Source organism: Alnus glutinosa, chromosome 9 (assembly GCF_958979055.1).
Source record: "Alnus glutinosa chromosome 9, dhAlnGlut1.1, whole genome shotgun sequence".
In the NCBI taxonomy this organism is placed as follows: Eukaryota; Viridiplantae; Streptophyta; class Magnoliopsida; order Fagales; family Betulaceae; genus Alnus; species Alnus glutinosa.
In genome coordinates, this window is record NC_084894.1 from 9,060,998 (window position 1) to 9,079,397 (window position 18,400).

Consider the following 18,400-nt stretch of genomic DNA (forward strand, 5'->3'; position numbering starts at 1 on the left):
TAAAAGAAGAGAGCTGCTACAGGTACAAAGGGAAGCTTACAAAAATTTTTACAAACTGACGTGGAATGTGACATGGCATATTTTTAATTGAAAAACTTAAAAAACATCTTTTATAAACTTGACGTCAGAGTTTTCTGGCGAGAGAAAGAGAAAACCGGCAGGTTCACCGGGAAAGACTCCAACCAGACCTGACCACCGGCGAGGGAAAGAGAGATCCAGCCGACGGTCCATTCCCGAAGGCCATGGACGGCCGGCGACTGGAGCTAGGGAGAGATCCTCCTAGAAACAGAGATCCAGCCACCCCCGACAACCTCGCCAAATCCGGCCATGTCTGAGATCCGGCCTAGCGTGGGTGAGATCCGGTCGGATCTCTCAAACCCACGCCGTCTGAGCGTGGGTTTCCGGCTGGGAACAGAGATCCGGCCACCCCCGACGACCTCGCCAAATTCGGCCTACCGTGGGTGAGATCCGGCCGGATCTCTCAAACCCACGCCGGCTGAGCGTGGGTATCCGGCAGGAGATCCGGTTGGATCTCAGATTGGCCGAGACCCACGCACAGCCAAATTTGAGATTATACTGGATTTCTCAAACCCACGTCGGCCGAGCATGGGTTTCCAGCCGGATACGGTCAAAGATTCGGCCTGCTGGTGAGAGAGAGTGCCGGAGAGAGGGGGGAGAGAGAGAGAGTGCCGGAGAGGGGGAAAGGGGAGAAACTGACGTGGTTTTTAAACAAAAAAAAAAAATTGTGTAAATGAGTTTTTTAATTAATAAAAAGCCACCTCACATGCCAAGTCAGTTTGTAAAGTTGTCTTTGTAAAAGTTTGTAAGTACCTCTAGCATTTTCCTTAAAAGAAAGAGATGCATCTGGGTAGTAGACAGTAGAAAGAACCTACCACACAAAACCCACCACTCTAGACTTTCCAATCAAGGCTGGCTTCATATATTTACCTTCATTCACCTCCCACATGTATAACCTCTTCCCTCCCCTGAGGGTATATGGGTGGTGCGAACACACCGAAGGCTCAAGAGACGGTTGCAACATTCCTCAAAGTTGAGATTTATGGCGTTGGTACACCATTGTCGCTAGAATTGACAATTCTATGAAAAAGCGTGTGGTTTTTGGCTGAAAGAAAAAAAAAAGGGGGAAGGGGGGGGGGGGGGGGGCAAATCTTTTAATTTTAACAAATTTTGAAATTATCATGTTCCATCGAACGACTTGAATTCCTCAATTTCAGAACCAGCAATTCTGATCCTTGTCCAACACCTCCATAATAGGATCAAGATCCCTTACAATTTTAAAGAAATTATAATTTTTCAAATTACGAAATTTAGACTATTTCATTATCGAAATGCTTGAAAAATACTACATATTAAAAATATGACATGTTATAATTGAAAATTTAGTGTACTTTTATTAAGGTTTTTGTCATTTTTGGATGAAAATTCATTTTGACTGCCTCGATACATGTCACAATTTTAAAAACCGGCATTTTTCAAGCATTTTGATATAAAGAAAAAACTATATCCCTTAATTTAAATTTCTACAATTTGGAATCGTAATCCTCCCCCAACGACCTGTAGAGGTCAGGTCCACTGTAGACAGGGACTGCTCCAAAGTCTACAAAGCAGTAAGTACTCCGAAACGGAAATTTCACCGAGCAAGCCACAGTTCCTCTTATGAGCACAGCCATCTCCGTCTCCATCTCCTTCCCAAACTCCCTCTCATCCTCCGATCCAAAACAAAGAAAACAAAAATTAAAAAAGCACTTCAATTAGATCTCCGCCAAGGCTCGAAACTCAGACACAAAAGCCTGCCTTTGATTTTCTGAAATGGACTTTGAGCGGCTGGATCTTGATCTCGGGGATTCGAGTTGAAATGCAGCCGAATCTGTTCCCGTTTGGCACCGTTTTGGGGAATCCGCTGTTGTTCAATGGTGATTTGAGCGAGGGGTTCGAGAGCTCTAGGGTTTTCTTCTTGGTCCCGTTCTTGTTGTTCCAAGGAGGCGGAATGGATTTGTCCAAGGTCGGCGAGAAGATTCTCAGCTCGGTCAGGTCCGCCAGATCGCTTGGACTTCTTCCTTCTACTTCTGATCGCCCCGAGGTAAATGTAGCTTTTGCATGCTCGACGTCAATGATTTCGAAAAAAAGAAGAAGTTTGGTTGAAGTAGGTTTTGTTTAGTTGCTGAGAAAATGCGGGAAAGTTGAAGAATCCTGGTATTGTTCTGAATTTCTAGGTGCGGACCAATGTACAAGTCTTACTTGGGTGAACCCAACTTCGACCGTTTGGCTTTTGCTTAGAGTTTTTGGTAGGAGTTCCAGTGTGGCATATACGAGGGTTAGTGTCAAAGGGGAAAAATCTAAGTGCGTTAGCAAGAAATGGAACGTGTATGATGAACTGAGAGTAGCTAATAATTGGATGACCCATTTTACGAAAATGAAAAGCTTGGCTGGATACCTCTTCGTTGTCTTTGTTGACTAGAAAGTCAGCTGTTTATGGTTCATTGAGTGCGAGAATTTAGGTGCACTCAAGAAGACAATATCTCCTGAAGTTGTTTGGTGTTGATACTTATCAAAAAAAAAAAAAAATAAAAAATTTACAATTTGTTTGGGGTCGACATCTTAGGTATATTTTAGGAGAAAATGAGTAATAATTTATTGATCCAATGAAAAGAAGCATTCAAAGAGTTGGCTACTCAATTATTTATTCACTGATGTAAAGGTTTGTGTTGGAGTCTTTTTCTCCTCCATCATCAAATAGCCATGCTCCATGTTAAGATTCTTTGGACCAGGGTACACAGCTTCCATGGGGTCTTCAGGGACACAACCAACTTGGCTTTTATAGTGATATGCTAACTCGCAGGTGTAGAGTAACAAAAGATTACCCGCTCTTAAATTAAGGACCCGTTCCATTTTTGTTCAGTGTTCAATGAGAGCTTTCCTTAAAATCAGTTTATTCAGCCTAAGAGAGAGGCTAACGAGTGACACTAATCATATTTCTACTAATAAAGCAGGAGGAAGGTACTCTCATAGTCTATTAGGATAAGGATCAATTGCATTCTGTTTACTTTCTGGGAGTCCGACACCTAAAGAGAAGGAAGAACAGGGTTATATGTACTCGATTCCCCAAGAACATGGTGTTTACCTTGATAAGCAATCCACTTTATGGCCAGGAAAGCTCTGCTCTTTAGTCCATAGAAGAGTTTCATTGCCTCTTAAGGCTGCTTTGTTTGATATGTTGTATTCAGAAAAGGTTTTTGGTATTGAAGATGACAGGATTTGGATTTGGATGATGTTTATTGAAGGGTCAAAAGTTTAAAGTCAAATCTTATCATGTGTTAGGGGGTTTTGGATTTTATTTCTTTAGTAGCATTTGATGTGATCAAATTCCTTCAAAAGTGGCCTAGATAAAAAGAAAAAAAAGAACTCCTTCAAAATTCGATTTTCTTTTTCTTTTTTTCCCATCTCTCCTTCACAGTTGTCTTAGGAAAGATGTGAATACTACATATCTCGTTAGTATGGAGTTCATTTTCGAGTTTAGAGGTGAGTAGATATCCCTCATTTTCTTTGGTTGCAGAGTGGAAAGGAGAGGAAAGAAGAAGGAATCATATAAATCGATAATAGAAAGAGATAAGTGATAGGAGTTTGTTTGGACCTTATTAAGGGTAAAGGGCAATTGGAGAAAAATTCAGTAAAGTAGTATCCTCTCCCCTCAAATTCCCTCAATTTAAGGGAATTAAAAAAAGTTTTTAAAGGGGTATGGTAGCCCCCCAAATCCTTTCCCTTTACCCCTAAGAATACCTCCAACCATGGGGAAGGAGAGCTCCCCACCCATTCTGGTCTCTTTTCCTCTTCTCTACTTCCATCCAAACATACTTAAGCTTGAAGCTCAATGAGGATCATATGTAGTGCCTTAGAGTGTCTTACATGAATTGCCTTCAATGAGGTGCAGCTTAAGCAGAAAACTGTGTACTTTTTGATGGAGCTCAAATTGCAAAAAAAGAAAAGAAAAGGGAGAACAAAAGGCGCTTGTTTTGAGTTTTGTAATTATATATGTGTGTATATATATATATATATATATATATATATATATAATTTTTTTTTTTTTTTTGTTTAAAGTTTTTATTACTGTTATTATTATTTTGAGTCAAAAGGTTACAGTTTACCCCGTTACACTGGCATGTATTGCATGTAAGCTTTATTTTATTTCATAGATCTCATGGTTTTTTGACTTTTTGTTGACAACTGTTGGAGGTTAGAAGCTTAGTGATTTTTTTTTGCTCCTGATTTTCTAGTTGTATTTTCTTTCAATGTAAGATGCATTTTATTGGGTTAGGGGTTTTCTTGTGGGTTCCTTGTGGTTTTATTGGGTTTTTTATGTGGGCTAGCTGAGTTGCTTCTGTGTATACATCCTGTGTACTTGAGGGTGCCTTACGCTTTTTAATGAAATTCTCTTACTTATAAAAAAAAAAAGATGCATTTTAAGCCGATGAACTCTAGTTCAAATGGCCCTTTCTCCCGCATAAAAACGGGGTGGAGAGTAAGGTCGTGGGGTTCAAGACCCGAAAAAAATTGTACAATGCGTATTGATCTTGGACAGTTTTTGTTAAGCCATGTGCTTTATTTATTGATTTTGACATGATTTTCAATCTCCTGACTCATAGAATACTGGATTCCAAAATTTCCAAACTAGACCATGTTCCTTGCATTGATGACTATTTTTGGTAACAACGCTTCCTAATCCAATATTTTTCTAATTGTACTGCAGAAATTAGGAATAAAGAATCTATATTAAAATCAAAGAAAGGTCTAACTGTTGGATATGAATAAATGAAGAGAGAAGATTGTGCTTGATTCAGTCCCCTTGAGCCAGGTTGCTTGGTTTAACCAGGGTGGTTCACATGTATATCAACTGTTATTGTTTTGGTGTAAATTTATTGATGGCTTTTGAAAGTGGGTTATCCCTTTGATGTATCAAAGGAAATGTGCATTCACATCGCTAGGAATGTTCATAAGACTCTTTCAAAGTGCATTATCACTATTACTTGCCATATTCTTTTTTCCACTGTGTATGTGCTTGATTACCTATGCTGATCCATATTGAAACTATGAGCCATCAGTGTGAGAGCTTAATTCATATGTTCTCTATTACCCTGCACAGGTTCCTGCTCGAGCAGCAGCAGCAGCAGCTGTTGCTCGTGCTCTTGCAGGACTGCCTCCGCATCAGAGGTTTAATCTGCCATCAAGTTCTGAAGGGCTGAGATCAATATATGGAAGCATACCTCATGGTCAAATTGTTGATGAGTTAGAGGAAGACTTCTATGAAGAGGTGCTACTTACTTATATCAATCTAGTACCAATTTGGGAGTGCTTATGTTTCTACTGTCTTTTATATTGTAAATACTTTATACATTTTATATGGCATTGGTATTTCACTGACATTGTTCAAGTAGTGGAAAGGTTGCTAATGTGTGCTTATATACTTTGATCAAATCCTTTTATTACTGTTTAAGAAGAATCGTTAAGAGGCAATTGTGTGTAATCTGCTTCTAAAAGTTTCTAAGTTTGCAAAAGAATGCCGTTGATGTTTGTAATTTTTTGGAGCATGAGACTAGCCCTTTCTGAATTGCATTTTGTGTGGCACTGCAAAGCTGTAATTTGATTGGTACTAGATTTACTTTGTATTTTGAGTCTAAGAATTCCACATCTTCAGTGCTGTAGTTGAGTCTATCAGGGTTAGATATGTAAAGATGGCCTATGAAGCTGTTTGAAGTATTTTGTGGTATTGTTAGTGCCCAAAAAATGCTCACGGATATTAATTGTACGTGTACTGTGTGTACCTTCTCTTTTGTGAAAGAAAGTATAACTATGATCTTTCAGCATATCTGGTACTAGGAAGGTGGGATAATCATTCTCATCAGTGTCTGATCTTTCCTTTTGGGCAACTCAAGATGTTATTACACACTTTTACATTAATGGAATTGAGTTTTATTTTTTTGGCGTGTTCTAAGCTGTACTGAATAATGAAGAGCCACTCAATATATATGTGCTTTATATCGATGCTCTGTAAAAAATGTGAAAAGGGTGAATCCTGTATTTAAGCAGCCCCTCCCTTGGCTTTAGTGTTATAAGGATATTTCCCTCTCTGCTGGCATACGTTGGAGGTTGGTAACCAATTTTTCTGGTATGCATGGTAGGAGTAGTTGAAAGCAACTTCTGTGTTCTGAACTCATGCATGACAAATACAGTATCAATGTATTCAATATTGTGCCTCTGCAAGTAGTGTTGCATAGGCTTTATTGGCCAGGTGCTTGCTTGGTGTCTTTTGGCACATGTTTCAGGCAGTCCAGTTTTAAGTAAATGGAATTAATATTTTATGCATCATAAGAGGCGGTGGTGAGTAAAGTTTCTTCCTTTGTGTGGAGATCTCTTGGAGAGTATGTCGATGTGTTTTCAACCATTCTAACTTGAGGAATGCAATCGTTTGGCACTGTACTAATGACTAGTTTACATTTGCTTATTGTCCATGCTTCATGAAAATCGAGTAACTTATGTCAGAGGGCCCAAAAGGACGTGTAGCCATTGGAAGTTCTTCTGGTTAATCGAATTTCTTTGTTGACAATAATGAAACTGGTTCTAATTCATTCTTTAACAACCACCTTATCCAGCTTTTCTCTTTTCAGAATCCTAGAATTCTGTCATCAGATTATCAGTGCAAAAAGAGGAAAGAATTTTTTTTTTTGATAAGAAAGAGTTTATTTTTTTTTTGTTTGAACAAAAGAAGATTATTTAGTCTTCAATCTTTAAAATTCTCCTGTGAGAGCTTGGAACCTTCGATTTTGACTAGAAAAATGATTGTGGTAGGTTCTCTACATGTTTTAGAGGAAATATCAGTTTTTTATTTTTATTTATTGTTGGAAATTAACAGGTTTGTCTGAAGCCGGGGGCTTAAAATCAATTAAATTAGTTGATAATACTTTTTTCCCTTATTCTAGGAATTGATTATCCTAATTGTAACATTTTTCTTCATATGGTTTTGAATTTTATCTTCTTGTCTACTGCCTTAGTGTTTCATCAGTACTTCCTTTAGGGTTTTTCTGACCAATTGGTGAGAGTTTGAATTCTTCCTTTCAATGCCAATCCCTTGGTAATTGGTTTTTCTGGTTCGAATTGCTTGTTTTAATATTTATAGTTATTTAACATTCTTCAATCGTTTATTTTTGACAAGATCCTTGGAAGAGTATTTTTAGAAAGTTAAGGCTTCCTCGAGAATGACGTTCATTGTGTGGACGACGACTTTAAGAAAAAACTTAACTTTGAATAATTTATGAGAGAGGCATGCCATTGTGGTGGATTGATGTTGTATGTGTAAGAAATGTGGGGAATCTATTGATCTTCTTCTTCTTTATTGTGAGGTTGCAAGAGAATTATGGAGGCTTGCCTTTTCAGTTGTTTGGGGTTGTATGGGTTATGCCTCGAAGGGTGAGAGATTAGTTGGTGAGTTGGAAGGGACAATTTTTTTTTTTTTTTGATAAGTAAGAGAAATATCATTAAAAAGCGCAAAGCGCAATCAAGTACACAAGAAGTATACAAGAAAGGCATCTAGGAAGAAAAAGAAAACAATACAAGGAAATCATTAAAACTAAATGATAAAGGTGCGAGGAACGCCGCCGCCCAAGAGTACAAAGAATGAAAGAAAAAGGAAATAAGTTCCTCAATAGATCTTTCTTTGTCCTCAAACTGCCTATCATTGCGTTCCCTCCACAAGCACCACAAAAGGCAACAAGGGATCATCTTCCACACAGTTGCACTCTGAGAACGACCACCCGTCCACCAGCAAGCGAATAAATCTACCACTCGAAGAGGCATAACCCAAGACAAACTGAAGCTACTAAAGATGGCATTCCATAGAGCGCGTGCAACCTCGCAATGGAGAAGAAGGTGATCCACCGACTCCCCATTCATTTTGCACATGCAACATCTATCAATCACAATGACACGCTTCTTTCTGAGGTTGTCCAAAGTGAGGATCTTCCCTTGCGCTGCCATCCAAGCAAAGAAAGCCACTTTCAAGGGAACCTTGGTCCGCCAAATACTTTTCTAGGGAAAATGAATAGCCTCTTTGCAAATAAGAGCCTTATAGAAAGATCTAATATCAAAATTCCTTTTGTGAGAAGGAGCCCACCAGAGCTGATCTACCCCATCACAATTCACTCTGGTTGAGTACAAGAAGGAGAAAAAAGAAGCCAAAACATCCACCTCCCAGTCGTGGGCCACTTGGAAGAAGCTAACGTCCCACTGATAGGACCCGCTCACCACAACTAAATGGTCTGCAACATGTGCGTCCTTGTCACACGCAATGTCGTACAAAATTGGGAAGGCTTCCTTAAGAGGCACCTCACCACACCACACAATTGGAACAACACAATGTTTTGGAATTGGGGAGGTTGGCTTCTTTATGTTTAATGTGGTGTATTTGGAGAGAAAGGAACGCAAGGAGGTTTGAAGATCGTCAGATGGTGATGTTAGAGTTAAAGAAGATGCTGTTCCAATCCCTTTATACATGGCTACTTTTTTGGTACTAATTTCTTTGAGTTCTTGGAGTTTTGTTCTTTTTCTATACTTTAGGGGTTTTCTAGTATAGTTCCTGTGTATTAAGGTTGTGCCCCTATGCCCTTTTAATGAGTTTGAATTCCTTATAGAAAAAATAATTTTTGACCAGATTTTGGCTTGTGAGAATTGTTCCCCTGCCAAACACCATGCCCCCTTTTATTTGAGCTCTTGTAAAGGTCTTTCTTGGAAATAATGAAGACTTTCTGTTCTGAGAAGTGGGGAAAACCATCTAGGTCATTTAAAAGGTTAAGATTGATTTACTTATAAAAAAAGATTAAGAGATAGGCTTCATACTTATCAAAAAAAAAGAAAAAGAAATAGGCTTCATGTTCAGCTCTCTGTCTATATTTCGATGCATGACTTATGGTGTGTTGCATGAAATCGTATACTTTAGACTACTTTTGTTAAAGTTGACACTCGAGCTCATAAATGGGTATAAAATAATCAAATAAAATCCCTGATAGGAGATCTCTCTTGTATATTTCTTGTGTACTCGTGTTGCACCCTTTTGCACTTTCTAATGAGATTGAATTATTTATAATTAAAAAAACCAGATAAAGTAATGAGTTGGCTGGAACTTTATCAGCGTAATTTGGCAGCTGCCTGAAATCTTTATGTAAAGACCATACCATAATTTGCTGATGGTTTTATGGGAGTGAGCAAAGTATCTCTTCATGATATTCTTGGGAAGTTGGCATTACATATATCTTTGCTCCAACTTGGGATGGGTTGTTGGTCGGGGTAATGATGTACTCATTATTTTTAGGAATTTTTAGGATTGTGAATATTAGACTTGTAAACTTACCCCCCCCCCCCCCCCCCCCCCCCTCCCTCCCTCCCTCCCTCCCCATCTCTGAACGGATTATAAAGTTAGGGGTAAGAATTTATTATTTTCTCTCTTTCTTTTGCCTCATTTTTTTTAAATATTTTTCCTCTTTCTTCATCACTGCTTCTCTTTCTGTCAAACCTGGAATTCCTTTACCTACATTTGTGCAACAAAATCATGAAATGGAACTTCTATTTTTCGATCTGCATACTAGTTTTTAGAAACCTTTTGTAGTCTAGTGAATATCAAATATCACGTCTGCTTTGTTGCCAACTATGATAAATCTCCCAGTTATTGTCTTTGTGAGGACTAAATTTTGAGCTGTTTCCTGATGAGCTGTTATAAATGCCTCTGCAGGACTTTGATCCAGTAAGGCATGTTTTACAACATATTCCATCTGATGAAAATGATCTAGCGTATTTTGAGAAAGAGGTATTGTTCCTTTTCTTGGTCTTTTCTTCTAGTGGATATATTTTAGTTTCTGCATATTGTTCAGCATGTATGTGCACGGATATGTATCCGTGTATGCTTGATTGTAATGATTTGCCATTATGTCATTTGATTCCTTCAAAGATTGGTTAAAAAGGGCATGTATTGTACGGTTTTTGCACTTTGGTGAAAGATCTGAAAGTTCTACTGAATTTCTTAACTGCAAGTCAATAAGAATTCATCTCTTTTGTAGGCAGCTCTTAGATTAGCACAACTGGATAAAGTAGCAGAAAGTTTATCCCACCATGTTATGGAGCATCATGAAGTAATGGGTAAGTTTTTCAATGACTTCTGTCAACCTCCTCTGCATTTGTAATGAAATTATATATATATATATATATTTACATATCAATGGTCATACTAACAAGTCCATATTCTATGTACCATGTAGTTGACTTTTGTTTCAATTGTGATATGTCCCAAAGTATGCCAGTATGCCAGTGTGATGCTGTTGTACATCTTGTATCATATCACTAGGAAGAAGTAGTTTTTTTAACTTATTTACTTACTGTTGATAAGTATAGTTCATTTTTGTAAGGTTTTCATTACAAACTACTAGGCATGGTCTTATATGCCTTGAGACAGTTAAAAAGAGGAATCACATTCGTAGAGATGGGGTGATATCTTTTTTGATAGCTAAGCGGTCATTTCACTCAATCTTACCAATCTCTAAAAATCTATGAGTACCCAATATTAAATTCATCTCTCTCATATGTTTCTTTTGCATCTTCTCATTAACCTCAGTTTATGTTTGCGACATTCTGTGAATTTGATTGATGAAATTTTTTATTTTCTCAACCTTGCATCTTGTTCAGGTTTAATTCTCTTTTTTGATGGTAATCCCCACTTGAGACCTTGAAATTTGCTTTAAAGTAGCCAACACTGGTGCTGTGGTCTCAAGGGCCAAGACACACCTCCCCATGCGCCAAAAGAAAATGTTTTAGTTATTTGACAAACTATTGAAGAATAGTAGCACTCCATCCATGTAACTCCCCTTTTCTGTGGAAAGACAATATTACACATATGTCAATATTACGCATCTGTGAACTAGAAACATAAGGATATAAAAATTCCATAAACTAAAAATCAAAGGAAACCAAATGTCTTATACCAATGTAAACTTAAGCCATCGTGTTACCGTTATTACAATTCATCCCATTAAAATTTTAACCTTTAAACAGTTAGTCTTCACATAGAAACTGTGCTGGAACAAAACAACCTAAGAGCATTCACATTGAACTCTTCAAAATTTCTCTAAATTTAGCTTTAAAAATTTACTTTAGTTGGTTTCTCTAGCCACTTTTTAAAACCACTAGACATCAAACTCTCTAAATATTTTTCTACTTTAACTAAATTCTTTTGAACTCTTTGCATTAAAAATTTACTTTAGTTGAGAGGAAAGAAGAAAAAGTATGAAAGAGAACGAACAAAAATCTTTACCTTTCACTTTTAGACTCTTTACATTTAGAGAGCATTACTCACCAAAGTTAAATTTAACATTGAGTAGAGAGTTTATTAAATGGTGTATTTTGTGAGTTTTGTTTAGATTTTAGAGAAAAGCTAGAGGTAGAGAGTTCATTGTGAATGCTCTAATGTGGTAGGTGCACTTATTCAATTCTCTATTTATGTGACGGCTTTTTTCTCTAGTTTACCTGGCTTGTAGAACCATCCATGATATCATCTGGGTTGTTTTAAAACAAAAACAAAGGGTGAGTCAAATTCTCAGTAAGTAGATACATATAGTAAATAAAGTGGGAAACAATGTTAATTTTCAAAACATCCAAAAAGTACAAATAAAAAATTTACACACATCATAAATCTTCTCTTTCCTTTCAACTCTTGAGTGGCCAACACACAATTACCATGATTTCCAGAGGATAAATAAAAGCAGCTGTCCAAAGATGCAGAGTTTTGAAGAATAAAGGCTGAATATCATCCAAAGTCTTCTCTTGGTCCTCAAAACTTTTGTCGTTCCGTTCCCTCCATATACACCACAAAAGGCACAACGTCACCATCTTTCACTCAGCATCACTTCGAGAGCTGTCAGTAGTCCACCAACAAGCATACAAGTCGACTACCTGTCTAGGCATAATCCAAGACAACCCAAATCGATTGAAGAACACATTCCAAATGGCACAGGCAACCTCACAATGGAGAAGAAGATGGTCCACGAACTCTCCATTCCATTTACACATGCAACACCTATCGACCACAATGACGTGTTGCTTTCTGAGGTTATCCATGGTAAGGATCCTTCCTACTACGGCCGTCTACCAAGCAAAAGAGGTTGCCCTAAAAAAGGAACCTTAGTTCGGCAAACACTCTTCCATGGGAAACGAAAGCTGTCATTACAACCCACGACATTTTAGAAGGATTTAACAGCAAACAACCCTCTTTTGGAGGGAACCCACTACGGCTTGTCTTCACCTTCCTGTCTTACTTTAACTAAATACAATACCTTGAAGAACGAGAGAAAGACACCCACATTCTAATCATGAGCCGTTCTAGCAAAAGTCACATTCCATTGAATGGAACCACTGGAATGCTCCAAGAGAGTCGTAACAGAAGCATCCTTTGCACAAGCGATACGATATAAATCTGGAAAGACATCCTCAAGGGCCCTATCCCCCCACACCATAGGTGGTGCCAGAATCTAACATTGGAGTCATCTCTCACCTCAAATCTGGTATGACTTGAAAACTTCTTCCAATCATGAGTCGTTCTAGCAAAGCTCACATTCCATTGAATGGAACCACCAAAATGCTCCAAGAGAGTTGCAATAGAAGCATCTTTTGCACAAGCAATGGGATATAAATTTGGAAAGACATCCTTAAGGGCCCTATCCCCCCGCACCATAGGTCATGTCAGAATCTAACATTGGAGCCATCTCTCATCTCATATTTGGTATGACTTGAAAACTTCTCCCAACATGTTCTTCCATAACCCCACCCCATATGCCCTAGCAAGCTCATTAAGACACCATCCACCCGATATACTTCCAAATTTAGAGTCCAACACCACTCTCCACTAAAGCCTCTTTCTCAAGCCCATAGCTCCAAAACCATTTTTCTGAGAGGATTGAGCATCAACAAGTTCCGAATCCCTAACCCTTCCCTAGCTTACCATGTGATATTTGAACTCTTTGCCTAGCCCACTCTATAAGAAATCACGTTGAAGCTTCTCAATATGGTAAGCAACACCCTTAGGGAGAGGAAAGAGGGACACAGAGTATGTAGGTAAATCAGAAAGTGTGCTTTTGATGAAGGTAACCCTGCCACCCCTAGACATATATTATTTTCCAACTAGCCGACACTCTATCTTCATAACCTATTTATAACATGTTCATAATGTAGCAAAAGTATGCACATAAAGTCATTTACATTTAAACTTTTTTTCAACATATAATTTAGGATGCATAAAAAGGCTACCAAATGAAGTCCAACATTACATCACATACCTTGAAAATAATTTTAAGAAAACATGACGTTGACATTTTGAAGAAAGCAAAGGTACGAACATATCTACATACCTCTCTCCTTAGCTTCAAAAGTTCAACACACTTCACTTAGCAACCTAAGCAAACATTCACAACAATTACTCTTGTTAACGCTCTCGTATACCATTTATTCCTTTCCACCATTGTTTGATCCTCTTAAACATTGCTTCCCACACTAAGGGACAATATCATTTCTCCTCTTTAAGGCACTTATTTCGTATTTTAAGTTCAATTCTTTGCTTTGAATGATTATACTATGCATGTATGTTCAATTTACTGCACATGGATCATGCAACATGAACTTATTCTTGTGCTCTTTAGAGTGTAGGTCTAAACACCACTTACATCTAGTCTTTATATGGTTTTTAAGTCACCTTAAGGTCCCCTGGACAGGTCTGGTCTTGGCAAAAAAGATAGGCTTAAACGCCTCAAGGTTCAAATAATGTGTTTGAGTGTGTGTGCTGTAATTCCAGCAACATTTCAGCGAAGATTAATCTGCTGTAAATCCTACAAGTGTCCAGTGATCGCATGGTTTGGACCATTAGAAAGACAACTTAAAGAGGGTTTATTCTTGGGTCACTTTGTTGCAAAACATCTTTTTGTAAAAGGCCATACAACCACCTTTCTTGGTGACTGCAGTGCTGCAGAATTTTCTGCAACAACCTAATCTTGTTGTTTGGTCCCTACAATGCAATGCAACACACTCAACCACTCATAAAACATGTTATGCTAATGTTAAACATTCAGGAAATCATGTAATTATGCTGTACAAACCATATCTATGTCGTTTATGTGAGGAAATAGATCCAACATGTTTTCTTTAGTGCTGGCAGCATGCATAGGAAGCTCAAATGTCAAAATTTAATTTATTATTAATGTTCTAATAGATTTTTTTTTTTTTTTTTTGTTATGATTCTCGCAATAACATAACAAAATATCAATTATGGCTGGTATGGGTTATGCCTAGAAGGGTGGTAGATCTCTTTGCCTGTTCGAGAGTGCTAGGGGCTATATCTTAGCTTGGTGCAGTTTGGAAAATGATTCCACTTTGCCTAATGTGGTGTCTATGGAGGGAAAGAAACGGTAGTAGTTTTTGAGTACCACGAGAGGACCTTAGTGGAATTAAAGGATTTAATCTTTAAGGCTATCTTTGGGCTGCTGTCTCATACTGTAGTTTTTCGAATTTTCATGCTTTTTTAGATCTCTTCTCCGCTAGTTGCTAGGCTTCTCTCTTGTAGAATTCTTGTCTACTTGGGTTGCGCCTTTGCCTTTTTTTAATGAATTTGCAATTACTTATATATAAAAAAATCTATTATAAGACTCATCAGAACCCATACCCAAGCCAAATCCGGCCTTGAGTTTAGGATAAAACCGAATTCGTTCTTTGGGCAGCAACAATTCTCTTTGCAAGAACCAGTTTCTTGCACCGTTTTTGCAAAATTTAGAACATAGAAATGAGGAAAAACACAAAGGATAAATTTTTCTCGGGTTTGTTGAAAAGAAACTCTCAAAAACTTGAAGGAATCATTGAGAACACTTACAAAATTCTTGATTAGAAGCTGGACAGCAAGTGGCAGCTTCTAGGAATCAGTTTTGGGGCTTAATTTCCCACTGATTTTGCATGGAAGAAACACAGAAACTTTAGATAGGCTACATGAAATCTGAATTTCTGAATAGAAAAGTTGAGGAAAAAAACCTGGAGAAATCACCTGTTTTGGTTTCAGCCTTGAGTGAGTTTGTTTAGGCTTTTAGGTTTAACTTGGAGAAAGAGAGAGCTGGGTTTTTAAAACTCACGTTGAGTCTATATGGGGCTGAAAAACTGACGGCTGAAAAAACTGTTTTTTGGAGCTAGGGTGGCAGGAAAATAACGTAGGTTGTTTTTAGTACAAACTGGCAGCAGTAAATATTCAGGTTTCCTTGTAAAATTGAACCTCTTTCTTTTTGAAATAACTTAGGAAACAACTCTTGGAAAATAGGGAGGAGTTGGCATACAATTAGAACTTGTTTTAACAAAGGAAACTTTCTATTTTCTTACTTATCAAAAAAAACAAAGGAAACTTTCCTATTTTGAGGAAAAAGAAACAACTGGCCAGATTCTGTTAGGGCTTAGACTTAAAATTATTGACTTTCTTGTCAGTCTTTTTCAGCCCTCTCACATGCCCCTCTATTAAACCCACGAATTTATAAGAGATTATTAAACAAACAACTACCACGCAACAAATTGAACAAAATTATAACTACTTAATAAAATTACCCAAGGGGGGCCTAGGTTGTTACACTCAATCCCCTGAAAGTAGGATTTCTGGTCTTTGGTAGGGGTGCTGTTTTAGAAAGGATGGTTTCCATGTATGAAGAGTGGCTCCTCTATGCTTGATCTGGTGTTTGTGGGAGGAGAACTTTGGGCCATGGAATGATGTGTGGTAGATAGTAAAGTTACATTTTTGTTTTCTTTCGTGATGTGGATAGCAGATTCTCATTAATTCTTACTCATAAGTTCACATTGCAAGTTGTGTTAGTTGTAATGAGATGTTGATATTTGCTTTTGGCCAGTGAAGGGGATGAATCTGGTCAGGGAACTGGAGAAAGACTTGAAGATTGCAACTGTCATCTGCATGGTAAGCATTTATATATGGCATGTTAGCTGCATGTAATGAATGTTACCTTATCCTGTGCCTTTTGTGATTATTTGAAGCTATTATCATTAAGTCCTTGATAGATCTGGCTTTTATTACAGTTTTTCTTGTGGTATTTGCAGAACGGAAGAAGGCACCTAACCTCATCTATGAATGAGGTTTCAAGGGACCTCATTGTAAATTCAAATTCAAAAACGAAACAGGCTCTTCTGGTATTGCTTGCTCTTTACACCTTGGCAACACTGATCTTTATCTATGACTTTATCTTTCTGGTTTTTGCTCTGGAAGATCACTGTGAATCTTTCATATTATATAGGAGACCATTATAGTGACTTGTTAAAAAAAGCTGCCATCTTCCTGTAAGCGTATTTTGTTAGGGAATTTATTAGAGAAGAGGTTGATAGATTGGGGTGAATGTTCTTTATGCAGTGAACTTGATAAATATACATGTATCATTATTTGCAATTGCAGGACATGCTTCCAGTTTTAACTGAACTTCGTCATGCACTTGACATGCAATCGGCACTTGAATCACTTGTTGAGGAAGGAAATTACTGCAAGGTGGGTTCATACATCTGGTTGGTTATGACCTACAATTCTTGTTTGTTTGTTTGTTTGTTGTCATTACAATCTTATTGCTCACGTGTTGCTCTTATTTGGTTAATGGCCACCTTTATAAAGGCGTTCCAAGTTCTATCCGAGTATTTGCAGCTCTTAGATAGTTTTTCAGAGCTTTCGGCAATACAAGAGATGAGTCGTGGTGTGGAGGTATGTATTAACATAGCAATTAGGAAGCATTTATCCAATGAATGACTGTTACCTACAATTTGAGTGCCCCACCCACCAAAATAATAATGCAGGTTTGGCTGGGGAAAACTCTTCAGAAGCTGGATTCACTTTTACTAGGAGTTTGCCAGGAGTTCAAAGAGGAGGGCTATCTAACTGTGAGTATATTAATCTTTTGCTGTGAAGTGAATTATTATTTTCCTGCAAGTGGTGCATCTATGTAGTCAAATCTTTACATGCAATTATATTCTTATAAGGTTGATATGTTTTCTTATGCACATGCTATTATCATTCCTTAGTAATGCAATTATGTTCATATAAAGTAATATATTCGTGCCCTGCAAGTAGATGCATCTTGTATGTTTATTTATTCATTGGATTTATTGAGACATTTTATTAGTATAAATTGATAACTATTCCAGTTTCATATTTTTATTTAGATTATCAATACCATTGTAGCTTATATGAGACTGGTAGATTCTATGACAAGTTGGTAACTATGATTGTTTTATTTGTATTTCATTTTTTATTTTTAGGGTAAAATAGTATTTCCTATTCTTTCTCTACTTCCTGTTTCCCTCACCCAAAGTTTCTTATCTGAACTTTGATCTGGTTTCTATGTGCATCAAAAACAACACTTGCTTTAAAACATGGATTGAATTTAGTATAAAACAAACTTTATTTAATTTAACTTTACAATAAGGTCATAATATATATATATATATATATATATATTTTTTTTTTTCTGTGTTGGTCTTTGCCATATTGATTGATAATAGATACTCCTACATTATAGCTGTAATTGATGGTTTCGAGATACATTTGTTGCTTATTTCTTGGGCTTAACAACTTGATTTGAATTTTTGTAATTGTTTAATACTTCTGTATAGTTTTATCTTTTTTCCCCTTCTCATTTTGGTATTCTTATTGATTTTCTTCACTTTTCTGTTAGACATTGTTCTACTCTTCAAATGTATGTATTTTTGCATTTGCATGTTGTTCTCTTCTCATTTGCTGATTAAACTGACACCCAACTTGTCCACCACTTGCATCTCAATCTTTGATATCTTCTTGCGTCTCAACTCCTTCACTTCTTTAAGTCCATAGTCCTTTTCTTTTTCGTTAATTCTAAAGTAACTTTTTCTTTTTTATAAGTAATTGAATTTCATTAAAAACCAAAGGGTGCACCCAAATATACATTACGTATACAAGAGAAACACCTAAACAAAAAAAAGAAAAAGAGTCATGAAAACTAGAAATATGAAAACAATCATAGGCATCCTTTCCATCCAATGGAAAAGGAGTTGAAGAAGAAGGCCTTTAACGTCGTCACCATCGTCTCTCTGTTTGCAAAGCTTTGGCCATTTCTTTCTCTCCAAATAAACCACATCAAGAATAGCGGAATCATCTTCCAGACAACTTTACTTCGATGGCTACCAAACTTCCCTCTCCAACAAGCGAAGGGATCTCTCTCTTGATGAGGCATGACCCCCGCTAAGGCGAATAAACCCAAGATAGAGTTCCATAATACACTAGCTAACTCGCAATGGAGTTAAAGAT

The 18,400-nt window shown here is 37.3% G+C and overlaps 1 protein-coding gene across 2 annotated transcripts in view; it reads left to right on the plus strand.

Moving 5' to 3' along the window:
- Window positions 1-1,569: 1,569 nt before the first annotated feature.
- The window catches only part of LOC133877885 (uncharacterized), a 35,313-nt gene continuing 18,482 nt past the window's right edge, over window positions 1,570-18,400 (plus strand). Inside the window, exons 1-9 of one of the 2 annotated variants that reach the window (XM_062316335.1) lie at window positions 1,570-2,101; window positions 5,159-5,326; window positions 9,794-9,868; window positions 10,119-10,197; window positions 15,972-16,036; window positions 16,177-16,266; window positions 16,526-16,615; window positions 16,736-16,822; window positions 16,915-16,998. In XM_062316335.1, coding sequence (XP_062172319.1) covers window positions 1,877-2,101; window positions 5,159-5,326; window positions 9,794-9,868; window positions 10,119-10,197; window positions 15,972-16,036; window positions 16,177-16,266; window positions 16,526-16,615; window positions 16,736-16,822; window positions 16,915-16,998 — 963 coding nt within the window. In that variant the 5' untranslated portion in view covers window positions 1,570-1,876. Of the gene's footprint in view, window positions 2,102-5,158; window positions 5,327-9,793; window positions 9,869-10,118; window positions 10,198-15,971; window positions 16,037-16,176; window positions 16,267-16,525; window positions 16,616-16,735; window positions 16,823-16,914; window positions 16,999-18,400 lie in introns of those variants that run through there. The other variant, XM_062316336.1, reaches the window with a different exon arrangement.